Here is a 13,275-nt window from a genome sequence, read left to right on the forward strand (position 1 = left end):
ACAAAGAACTGAATTAATTCACAAACAAAAGCACAAATTCTTACCCTATCCTACTTACTAGCCTAAATATAAGGGGTTAATCTTCAGTTAGACATGCCATGTCCACACTACCTCTTCATTAAAAAATAAAAGGTATATAAATTTCAGTAAGTTTTATTATGTGAAATACATTTTATCTAGTCAACTATTTCAAGACTAGTATGAACACTGCTTAATTATAGGAAAAAGACAAAAACAAAAGAAAAATCCCACACAAAGTACCCAGTAGATGCTAGGACTATACATCCAAACCCCCTCCTTTGTAAAGCATGGCAGGTGTGACACTGAGCTTTAGAGAACCTTGGTCAAAAATCCTTCCAATGTCTTGGCAGCAACCCCTGACAGGAATCAAGTCCCTTTGCTAGAAGGCTTTGGACCGGGGCTGTTAGCGAAGGATAAAAAAGACATATGCGCACACATATATGCATTTATAAGTATGTACACTTTGATTGCTGAAGGAAAGATTCCACAGCAGGGGTTAGAGCACTTTGAATATATCCGATTCGGTAAATTGTCAAACGCACAATACTGTAAGGAACAGTATCTATGCAGTTAACAATTTTATTTCACACTGTATTTTTTTTAGCCTTGGATCATGTAATAGGATTATTACACATTGAATATGAGTATTCCACCTGCAAGTCTCAGTTTCATCTTTACTCAAACTGGTTCTTCTGGTAAAGTCTTCATTATCACCTGAACTAGCTCCCCAAACAGGCTAAAAAAAATAACATACTGAAAACTTCAAACCAATGTAAGACAGAGCATGAGAAGCTGCAGTAAGAAAAACCACAAACACATACTATTACTCTGCAGCAAATAAGCAGCAGTCTTCATAATAAGGCTTTCTTTGCTGCAATAATTTGCAGTTCAGTCTTCTATTTGCTCTAATTTCAAGAGCTTTTCTGCACATCCTTTTTATACTGCTCCATGTCTTGAAGAGAATTCTAACTTGATTTTGCTTGCCTAGAGGCAGTACTGCATTCAGCAGTGAAAAAACTCATAATGATAATTTAATTCAAGTGTGGGTCAGACAAAAATGCAGATTTGTTTCCTTTAGGTGGCATAAATTAAGAAATTTATCATAGTAATTTGAAATTTATTTTTAGAAATTACAGAATTTTAGGCCAGAAAATTGCAATTGAGTATTGTGGCAGAAATCAATATTGCACTTTTGCACAGTACATTAAGAAATAAACATGGTGTTTAAGGTTAACTTCATTTAATGATTAACATAACTTAATAATAAAATCTTTTAAGTTATTCTTTATAAGCCTAAATAATATGTGAAGTTTGATTCAGCACAGAGAAACCAAGAGTCATGTTACGCTTAGATTGTCAAAAAACAAGTAGAATTGGTTGGGTGTGACAGTACACGTACAAAGCCTTTATAGCTAGGAATAATATGCATAGGTTAAAAATAATGTACAAAGCATTCTTTTCTTCAGAAGTCATCCAAACCAGATAATGTATCTTGAAATTTTTCTTTCTGATCATGTAGGATGACTTTGTTAACACAGCTTGCTTTCAATGCACTGGTCATAGCTACAGAACATTTACTAATGCAATATAAAAACCTCAAGTATTTTAGAGGATATGTAATCATAATGATGAGATGAAATAAAAAAGCCTCTGTGGCTTATATAAATACGTATATACACAAGCACATGTATACATACACACATACAATTTTGTAAATCTGCATATGAGAAGTGTTAAGATAGCCTCAGATTTCTATTGTGTAGGTTCACTGTCAAACACCAGAACCATATTTGCCATGATCTCTTTCAACTATGAAAATACAGGATTAAAAGGAAACAAAAGTTAATTTCATCTGACCCATAAACAAAAAGAACCAATGTACTGCAGACATTAATCATGCTTGCTGGCTTAAAAGCTTTTGGAGCTTTGAAAGTGTTACAGAACAGACCCTAAAGCAACACTGCTGGCACCAGAGAAACTGTGAACTTCAGAAATGTAATGTGATTTACAAGCTCCATCTTCTGCTTCAGCTCAACAACAAAGCCATTTCTTATTGTACTAGTCTGGGTTTGCCAGTTGGATAAAAGACTGTAATATCAGGAGCCTAAATATACTCAAAAAGCACTCCAGACTAAAAAGCAACCTCAGAGAGCTGGAAAAAAAATCCAGCAAAGTATTATAAAATTGCATTTTAAGTGGCGCTGCTATTTGGAATGTGTAAGTGATGATAATACTGATCCAGTTTAAACCTAAAACCTTGTGATTTTTCTAAAGCCATACAATCTTTCTCTTAGGGTAAAACTGCTCTAGAAAGCCAGTTTATAGCCACTTGCTACAAAATACTTAATACTCAGTTTTCCACATAATTTTTTTTTGGGGGGAAGAGTCAAGTTTGTACCTTTTCCAGAAAGCTGAAGTTGGACAAAAAGTTAGAATTTAAAAAAATTAAATAAATGCATCATATAAGTATTTATTTTAAGCAACTGTTCTCTACCAAGATTGGTTGTTGAAAAACAAGGTTTTGATTAAATACATTAGTTGTGCCAGCATGTTGCCTTCTAGGTCCTTAATGCCATCTTAAGCAGAATATAAAAACATATAAAAACAGGTGTGAAAGAAGTAACATCTTTAACAGCTTCCCAACCTCCATCCCTCATGTTCTCCTCCCGAATGATTGGAGATGTCAGTGTGATAGTAACTTGCATTTTGGGTTCCACACATGAATTTAAAATTATTGCTGCTTCTGGGACTGCACACTTGATATCATATTTCTCAGGACTTATTACCTAAATATTGAGAAACAGAAATTTCTATTAGCATGTGGCCAAGAAAAGTATGGGGAAGAAAATGGATTTCAGCACAGTCTTTTTAATAGAAAGACAGAAATACAATATAATTATACGAAGCAGATAACTCTGTATTCAAAGAAACAGCAGTATACACAATGAAGATATATATCTATATATATAAATGGACTTGCATACCGTTTCCAAATCATTAATGAAAATACACAGCAGTTACCAAGCATGCAAAGGAAAAGAAACTACCCATAAAGGAAATTAATATACTAAGTAAATTACATAACAAAAATGTTATAGAATCATAGAATGGTTTAGGTTGGAAGGGACCTTAAAGATCATCTAGTTTCAACCCTCCTGCCACAAGGAGAAACACCTTCCACTAGACCAGTGGCCTCAGTGCCACTTAAAATGCCAGTTGGATATGTTTTTCATTGAAATATAGGAGCCTTTAAAAAACACAAAAATGCAGTGGTTCTTCAAGCTTGCAGTTACAGGACAGATACTTACTTACAAAAGTAGTTATTCAGAAATGCCTCTTGCAACTAGAATTAATAATTCTAAATATCCCCAAAAGGAAGCTGTAGGCCCTCTATCACCTTCTTCTACAAACTAGAGAGACAAGTGACTTCACCACAAAGCCAGGCCAATAAGTGCAGTTTTAAAATTTTCTTCCGCTATTTCAAACAACAACAAACCCAAGATTATTTTCTAATTAATCTGATCCTGCTAATGCTTCTACCATGCCACCGATTCTGCCAAGACTGCATTGAAATACTAATGCTGTGACAAGCATTCTATAATGATGGTGGACAGGCTTTGTTCAGTAGGGAGCACTGGAACTAAAGACTTTATTCGGTAATTTCACTTATTGTAAAAATACAGCAAATGGTCTATATGAACTCTGCTGAATGGTCTAAGACTGCATGTACTTTTGGGGTGGTTTTGTTGCGTTTTTTTAAAGTAACAAATTTTAAAAAACAACAACACAAGACTGAGTTTAAGTAGTTGTGGGACTACAAAGCACTGACACATACAAATTGGAAACATGACGTAAGTACAAAAAGACTGGCATTAATGGAGAACTTTGACCTTCAGGCAGCACGAGCTTCCTGTAACACTGAACAAATTACCTCTATCGCTGCTGGTAACTGGATAATAGTCTGTCCTGGTTTGAGCCAGGATGAAGCCAATTTTCCTTTTGCTGATTTTTTTTCCTTTAGTAAGCTCTCTTTCAACTAGCAGCAAGTGTTCCAGCTAGTGGACTGATAAAACTGGAATGTTTATGTTACTGCCAAGATTCCAAGGTCATGTCTTTGCCCTACCGCCTCAGAAACTACTGGGAGAAGGAGAGTTGTATCTATGACAGCCCTGTAGGAAGCTGGACTAGACAGACAGCAAAATTGGCCAGAGATATTCCACTCCATATATCCACGTAAACTCAGAGAAAGGTCAGAGATCACAGAAGACAACTTCCTTCCTGTTACTTCTTCCCTTTTTTTCTGTCCATGGCTGGTGTCCAGGGAGGACTCCAACTATCCATCACTGTCGACCCCTAGGCTACTGCATTCCTGACCCTCATAACTCTACGCTCTCTCCGGCAGCGCTCTGGGACTTTTTGGGACTGTTCACAGCTAAGGAGAGCACCATGGGAGTTGCTGGGGGTGGGGGGAGGCAATAGGGGTTTGCACATTCCTGAACACATTTGTATATAATTGTATATATTTTCTTTTATTATTAGGGTTTAATTAAAGCTGTCTAGTTTAGTTTTCAATCCAGAGTCTCTCTCCCACATTCTCTCTCTCCTTCACTACCTGGGTAGGAGGGGATCGAGAGCGTTGTCTCTGGTTTAATTGCCGATCCTGAGTCAAACCATGACATAGTCTCTCTTTTGCTCATTTCTATTTCCCAGTCAAATGAAATCTATTAAACAGTGACTGATACTATACCACTAGCATAAACAGCTAGACACTTGTATGGACACAATATACAGAAAGCAATACATGCAGCATAGTCTCTGAATTCAGACAGAAACACTCAGAAAATGAAAAGAAACAGAACCTGAGCTACAAAATGCAGCACGGTTAGCCCTGCAGACATTTATTTGACTCAAGGAAAGAATTTGACAATATCTTAAAAAAATTCAAATCCAAAAATCTAAATTCTACTTACTGCAAGTTGTTTGGGAAGATTTTCAGCAATACAACTGAGTAACATCTTTGAAGGCTTCTCAGCACATAACAAAACAAGATTGACGTTTCGGTCTCCATGGAGTAGCAAACCTTTAGCCAAAACGCCTACCCGTAAAACTCCTTTCAAAGCTCTGTGAATTATAGTTAAAAGCTGCATTTAAAAAAATATAAAAACCATAAAACTAATCCTGAAGACAGAAAAATAAGAGTATTCTATATACTCTTGAGGTCATAGTGATATATGCCGTATCAAAACCCAAAGAGAACAGAATCCGTGGAAGCACTGAAAACAGTGCAAGGAAAAACGTAAAATTACTTAAGAAACAAGTGATTAAATTAAAAAATAATAATGAAAAAAATACCTGTCTGTACTGCCATCTTTTTTGTCATCTCCCTCTTTGCTCTTGCTTTTTTCATGGTCAATCACATTGTCAGAAACAAGTTTCAAAGCACGCTCAGTAATAGAAACAATTTTTTGGACTGCTTGAAGTTCCTCCTCTGTTGGATATATAGCTGCATGTTTGGTCATCACATAACGGTCATCAGAGTCAGGACGGCGTAGAGGCTAAACAGATGAAAAAGTCCATGCCTGAAATTTGGGTACACTTCCAGCTTCATAGATGATATATGACAAAAAACTAAACATGTGGCTAAACAAAAGAATATTCAAACCTCAAATCATTGAAATGTAACAAAACATGAACTAAAGTGTCCTTAACAAATTACACTGGTCACAATCAATCATTTCTGAAAAAACATGAAATGTATCAAAAATAAACAAATTATGAAATTCCAGGATCAAAAGCATCTCCCCAACATAAATATCTGTTGTCTTTCAGTTAACTGGGAAATACTTGCATACTGCTGCAAAATAAAGTATCCATGATTGCTTTCATAGAATCAAAGAAGAATTCAAATACGAAGGGACCTCAGGAAGTCCTCCAGTCCACTCCCGTGCAAACCATGGTCACCTATAAGACTATATCACATTGCTCAGAGCTTTATCCAGTCGGTTTTTGAAAACCTCCAAAGATGAAAGCTGCACAACATTTGGTGAAAAAACATATTTTCTGTATTCAGTCTGAACCTCTTTTGTCTCAGCTTAAGCTGGTTGTATCTCACTCCCTCACAACTGTAAAGAGCCTGGCTCCATTGTCTTTATAATGCACAGATAATAGAAGGCTATTGCATCCCACTGAAGCTCTCTTCTCCAAGCTGAACAAGCCCAGATCTTTCAAGTCTTTCTTCAGAGGGCACACACTCCAGACCCCTGACCATCCCAACAGCCCCACACTGAACCTGCTACGGTTCATCAGTATCTTTCTTGTACTGGAAAGCACAACATTGAATGCGGTACTGCAGTTTGGGTTCAATGAAAGCTGATAACTTCCCTTTATCTACTGATTATGTTCTTGTTAATATCACCCAGGATGCTGTTGGCCTTCTTTGCTGCCAGGGCACATGGCTGGCTCATGTTCAGTTTTCTATCTGCCGAGAACCCCAGGTCCCTTTCAGCAGGGCTGCTATGCAGCCTGTCACTCCCCAGACCCTCAGTGCAAGGGGTTATACCTTCCCAAGTGCAGCATTAGACATTTGTCCTTGCAGAATTCCATAAAGTTCCTGTTGGTCCATTCCTCCAATCTGTCTAGGTCCCTCTGGATGGCACCCCTGCCCTCAAAGGTATCAACTGTTCCCCCCACCCCAACCCAATTCAGTTTTGTGCCAGGTGCAAACCTGACAAGCGTGCACTCACTCTATCACATTTCAGATCATTAATGAGGTGCTAATGAGAAAAAAAACAGGATAAACCCATGTGGTACTGCACTTGTTACTGACCTCCAGGCAGAGTACAACCCACCACTAACCATTATCCTCTGGGACTGACAATCCAACCACTTCTTACCCATACATTTGTCTAAAATTAGACAAAGTATAATGCAATAAAATAAAATAAAAGTAGTACAAAAATCCTGAGTGACTTGCATTTCAGAAGAAATTATATTTGTCTTCAAGGCATCCATTCGTCATATAAGTAGACTTATTTTGGAAGACAGGTCCATCTACAAAGTTTCATTAATATATAATTTTTTCAACACTTTTCCAAATTCTTTATTAAGAAACACCACAGAAAATGAAGTAGCAGTAGTTCTTAACTGTGCCTCCTGGTAAGTATGACTTTTTTTCTTTCCCCCTCCTTCCCCAAGTTAAGAAACTCACAGATGGTCCTTGGGGCTGAGGAGGCATTCCTGGTCTAACTCCCAGCAGGCCTAGAGGTCCTGGAAAACCATGAGGATATCCTCCATCTGGTATTCTGTGATGGTCATCCCAGTGATGCTGCTCTTCCTCCATTCTTCTCCAGTACATATCCTCTTCATATCGCCTGAAGTGCAACCAAAGTATTTTTATATAGCAGTGTGGGGAATGGTCCATCTTCTCTCTCCCCACACAAGACTAAACAAAATGCCTTTCAAGCCAGCAAAACAAGAGTGGCGTCTTTTAGCTGGTTTAGTGAAGGACAGACTGGAACAGGCCTCTTGCTCTACCAGATAAGTCCGCAGCAAGAAAACAGCATAAGGGTTATGATAACCGGCAGAAAAATGGAAAAAAGGTTAAAGATGCCTCTGACAGAGTACGTACCTGGCCAGTGCTAATTGGCTAATTTGAAGAGTGGTACTTTCTCGATCAGTGATTTCTGATCTATAAAAGAGGGCAAGATCTGCAGGCTGGTGCTCTGTTCCTAACCAGGACAAGACCCTGTTGCAGTACCAGAACCTGCCTGGAACGCCAGCCTCACTGTCCGGAGGAGCTGAGAGGAAAGGGGGGGCTGCCACGCACCTGCTGCCTGAAGAAGCGGAAAGGGGGGGAGGCCGCCTGTGCCTGCTCCGCGGGGATTGTGCCCGCTCCCCAGGGACCCTGCCTGCCCAGCCTAAACTAAACTGGATCAAAGTAAGAGCTTGCCCAGCCTGTGTTTGCCACCTGCCTCAGGAATAGAGCAGTGCTTGCCGCAGCTGCTGCTACTGAGCGTGGTTGCCCCCCCCCCGCGGAGTGTGCATTTAATAAGACCATAGTACCTTTGAATCCCTTTTCCGATATACACCTAGACAACCTCTCCTGAATCTTGATCCCTTAGTTTGTGTTGACCCTTAAAAAACTGATTAATTCGTAAACTAAACATTGGTCTCAGTAACAATTTGTGAGCGTGGTGAGAGGGTATTCTAAACTACCCTCTAAGATACGGTCCCACAGTGGTCGTTCCTCTGAGAGGCGAGCGCCACGTGTGACCCTCGGTCTCATTCACAAACCTCTCCACATTGGGGAGGGAAGTTGCGGAAACATCCTGACAGCCGGTAGCCCCCCAATATCGGCCCGTGATATTTTGGTGTCAGAAGTGGGATATTGAGGGTCTTTTGGAGCCCCCATACCACGCTCTCAATTGCTAATTAACAGATAAACTAAAAAAAAAAAAGCTACTACATTTGGTATCAAATTGAGCACCGAGAGTACCAATGCTGAGGCTGGCTGTGCTGAAAATACCACTCATGCAGAAGACACCATTCATGCAGAAAATATGAAAATATCAAGGTTCAGGACAGGTCGTCTCCATCACCTTCTCTGTTTGAGGAGGAACTGCGCAAATATGCGCTTGTGCGCCAGTACCTTCCAACCTTTGGAGAATTTATGTGGACTTAAGGGGCCTATATGAAGGGAGACTTCCATATCATTGTAGATAACCTTATAAGATTGGATAAGGATTTCCCTTTTCCTAGAGGCGTAAAAAAGGGTATAAAGAAATATGGGATAGATTATATTAATGCCCGCTGTTTCTTTACCCTGGTCACAGTTGCGTGGCACGATGGGGAAAAGCGGCGGCAAGACATCACAAAGCTGCAGTGAGAGTTCATAGGGCTGCAGCAAGGTTTTGAGCAAGGGTTTGCAAGGCTGCAACAAGAAAATTAGAGGTGGCAACAAAAATGTTATAGGTTGCAAGAAGTGAATGAAGGGTCTGCAGGACTGCAACAGGAAGATAAAGGGCTGCAACAAGTGATCGCAGGGCTGCAGCAAGAATGCATAAAAGTGCAACAGGAGTATGCAGAACTGCAACAGGAAAATAAGGGGCTACAACAAGAGATTGAACATCTGTGAGAGCAGTTAAAACAAAAGGATGCTCCCCCTTTGAGGGAGCAGGACTTTGGGGATGCCTTGGACTCCTCAAATTCCTCAGAGTCAGATAGCACGAACCATGAGCCCCAGGACTGCCTTAAGATAATAAAAAAATGCAAGCCCATAAGATCGTCGCAGGTGCCCTTACCTGACCAGTCAGTTAAGAAGCATTCATCTTTTAATGATAAAATAGAAATACTCAATCCTTCCCTTTTGAAATCAAAAAAGCAGCAAGCCACCGTGCAGCTGCTCCCTCCCCCCTCTCTGGCCGATGTCAAGCTGGAGAGTTCAGTAGCTGAGATAAAGGAGCTGTATGAATTCCTTGCTAAAAAAATGCACAACCTGGAAAAGAAACACAATCAACCTTCTGCTAGGGAGGAAGACATTTCAATCCACTCATCTTCTTCCTATAGTTCTGAGGATGAGATGGGGGAGGGAGTGAAATATAAACATTTGTGCCCAGTTGTGAGAACTTCATATTCTCACAGAGAAGTTACTGGCAAGAAAAAAGAGGTAGTAACTAAAGAAATACCTTACACTCCAATGGAACTGGCAAATATTAGAAAACAATACAGCAGGCTAACATCTGAGATGGAAGCTGAATATGTAATGAGAGTGAATAGAGGTAAACAAAACAGAAAACCGAATAGCACACATAGAAACCACCGCCCCGAAAATCAACGTGCTTCATCACAAGATGACATGGGGCCGTACGCTAAGCTTAAGGAGGAGGCCAGGCATATAGGTATCACACCGAGGCTTTTGTCTCGGAATTATTCTTACCAGCACCGGAAAGACCTAATAGAAGATTGGCCTAAAAGGCCTAACTCGAGGTCTAATTCAAGAGAAAATCAGTCTAGAAGGCCTAACTCACAGTCTAATTCGAGAGAGAGATGGAGAGAAAGATCCAATAGCTCGGGAAACTAAATACCCCTCCTTCTGCAAAGAAAAGAAAATCTAAAAGACAGAGAAGGAGGGGAAAAGGACAGGATTTTAATACAGAAACTAAAAATTATTGGCAAACAAACAGTAATCAATTAGGCCCTAAAACTTGCAGTCCTCCAAAAGATTGGCAGAATGTACTAAGATTAGTTCAAAATAAAAACGGGGACTTAGAACTTACCTGTGTCGTTGGGCCAAGGCGTTATCCTGTAACATTTGTGGTAGACACAGGAGCACAAATTTCCACGCTGAAAGCTGATGTAGCTAAACAATGTGGTATTAAACCATCTCTAAAGCCAATATATGTAAGTGGAGCATTTGGCAACTCTGCTTTACAAAAAACAGCTAAAGTCACTTTAAATCTACCAGGAGAAGAAAAACCGATTCGGGCTGAAATGATTGTGGGTGACATTCCTTTCAATTTGTTAGGAATGGATGTTCTCATGGGCCGAGAGTGGAGAGATGAAGAAGGCCATTGCTAGAATTTTGGCACACCCATACCAAAGGTAAGATTGTTGCAGTGTGCTCTGTGCCTGCCACAAAGCAGGATAACAAATGTGAAACAATATTCCATCCCAATTGCTGCAAAGGAAGGCATTAAAGAAGTAATTTCTGATTTAAAACAAAAAGGCATTATTGTGCCCAGTCATTCATCATTTAACTCCCCAATCTGGCCTGTAAGAAAACCAAATGGTAAATGGAGGATGACTGTTGATTACAGGAAATTGAATGCCAATACAGACACACTCACAGCTGCTGTACCTAACATTGCTGATTTGGTACTAGAAATCCAGGAAGCAGCACACCCAGTGCTGGCCGCGCTGGATATAAAGGATATGTTTTTCCAAATCCCTATTGATCCTGAGGACCAAAAATATTTTGCCTTCACTTGGGATGGGGTGCAGTATACTTTCACAAGGTTGCCCCAGGGATATAAACATTCACCTATGCTGGCCCATCACGCGCTTGCATGTGAACTGGAAAACATTCCAGAAATCAAGAATAACACCAACGTCAAAATCTATGAGTACATTGTCACTGTTTGACTCAGATTTGACAACAATGCTCTCGATCCCCTCCCCCTCCCACCCAGGTAAGGAAAGAGAGAGAGAAAAAGAGAGAGACTTGGCTAGATTGAAAACTGAACTACACAGCTTTAATTAGGATACTAATGGGTGACAGGAGAATATATATATGATTATACAGAGATGTGGGCAAAAACCTCTCACCTCCCCCCACCCCCAACAACTCCCACAGCACTTTCCTCAGAGATGGGACAGTTCCGAGGGATCCCGGAGCTTCTGCTGGAGTAAGGCGGAGAGTTATGAGGGTCAGGAGAGCTCCAGGTTGATGGGTCGACGATGATGGATGGATGGAGTTCTCCCCGGACGCCAACCGTGGACAGAAGAGAGAGAGAGAGAGAGAGAGAGAGAAAGAAGGAAGAAGGAAGGAAGGAAGTTTTTTTCTGTCATCTCCAACCTTCCCCCTGAGCCTATGTAGATATATGGGATGGAAAACCTCTGGCCCATTTTGCTGTCCCTCTAACTCAGCCTCCCACGGGGGGCCACAGATCTCCCCGCAGTGTCTGAGCCGGCAGAGCAAAGGCACAACCTTGAGGGCCCAGCAATTACAAAAACATTCCAGTGCCTTATCAACCTAGCAGAACACGCAGTTGCTAGTTGAAGAAAGCTCACTGAAAAGAAATCAGCAAAAGAAAAACTGGCTTAGTCCTGGCTCAAACCAGGACATTCCACCCCTTATTCCATACCATACATTACATATAGGCTCTGTACCTTACCAAGTGTCAAATTAAGGATTCTCTCCCTAAGTCAGATTACCTTGAGGTACATACTGTACTCCACCATCCTCCATCATCACACACCAGGTATGTCCAGGTCCCTGAGCAAAAGCAATACCCTGAACAGGTTTGCCTATGCCTCAAGCAGGATAGACCCAGACACTTTTGCCCAACAGGTTTCTTTCACAAACTACAGGGACTTTATCCCCATCTGCAGTATGTAGAAGGTTTGATTGAGCAGGCCCAGCATGATTGATGGACCCCCTGGTATTAACTAACCAGGTGGCCTTTGCCAAATTTCTGTCCCAATTTTTGAAAGTTCCTCCACCCATCATCGCCTTTAGGGTAGCTTTCAGCAAACCATTATATCTTTCAACTTTCCCTGAGGCTTGTGCATAGTATGGGATATGGTAGATCCATTCAATACCATGCTCTTTAGCCCAGTCAGTGACAAGACTGTTTTTGAAATGAGTCCCATTGTCTGACTCATTTCTCTCTGGAGTACCATGTTGCCACAAAATCTGCTTCTCAAGACCAAGGATAGTATTCCTGGCTGTGGCATGAGGCACAGGATATGTCTCCAACCATCCTGTACTTGTTTCCACCATTGTAAGCACATAGCAGAGGTAAAAGCCATCCAGCTGGCTTTGGACATTGCTGATCGGGAGGGGTGGCCGAGATCCATCTCTTGTGGTGGCATTCCAAAGTTGGTGCCTTCTGGCCAGTTTGCAATTGCTTCCACAATACCTGGACGATTAGGCCTTCCTATCTGAGCTCGCTGGGTGATTAAAGCAGTCCATTTACTCCAAGTTACATTGGTTGCATGATGGACAGGAGAAAGGTTATTCTGGAACATGAAACTCAGCACTGGTAATCTGGGCACAATGAGAAGCTGCGCTTCAGTGCCAACTACTTCTGAAGCGGCTCTAACTCTTTCATATGCTGCAAGTATCTCCTTCTCAGTTGTTGTGTAGCTGGCCTTAGAGCCTCTGTAGCTCCGGCTCCAGAATCCCAAGGGTCGACCTCGAGTCTAGCCTGGTGCTTTCTGCCAGAGGCTCCAGTTGGGACCACTGCGTCCAGCTGCAGTGTAGAGAACATTCTTGATGTCTGGCCCTGTTCGAACTGGTCCAAGGGCCATTGCCTGCACAATCTCCTTTTTGATCTGCTCAAAAGCTTTCTGTTGGTCAGGACCCTGTTGCCGGGAGTCGAGGGAGACAGACACACGGTACTCATAGAGTTAAGGTGAATGCTCCCGAGCAAGCAAGCCAAAAGCCACTTTATTAATAATTACAGCTCCTTATATAGTATACCTTATCAGGTGCACGCGGATAAACAATATTTATGATTGGTTACATGCTGAGTT

The 13,275-nt window shown here is 41.1% G+C and overlaps 1 protein-coding gene across 1 annotated transcript in view; it reads right to left on the reverse strand.

Moving 5' to 3' along the window:
* Positions 1–2,665: 2,665 nt before the first annotated feature.
* The window catches only part of LOC104391756 (zinc finger RNA-binding protein-like), a gene marked incomplete at its 3' end in the record, with an annotated part of 37,304 nt that continues 26,694 nt past the window's right edge, over positions 2,666–13,275 (reverse strand). Inside the window, exons 13-16 of the mRNA XM_010001087.1 lie at positions 7,229–7,391; positions 5,374–5,576; positions 4,992–5,142; positions 2,666–2,807 (exon numbers count right to left, since the gene is read on the reverse strand). Coding sequence (XP_009999389.1) covers positions 2,666–2,807; positions 4,992–5,142; positions 5,374–5,576; positions 7,229–7,391 — 659 coding nt within the window. The remainder of the gene's footprint in view (positions 2,808–4,991; positions 5,143–5,373; positions 5,577–7,228; positions 7,392–13,275) is intronic.

This window comes from Chaetura pelagica, unplaced genomic scaffold (genome assembly GCF_000747805.2).
Source record: "Chaetura pelagica isolate M959 unplaced genomic scaffold, ChaPel_1.0 scaffold257, whole genome shotgun sequence".
NCBI lineage: Eukaryota > Metazoa > Chordata > Aves > Apodiformes > Apodidae > Chaetura > Chaetura pelagica.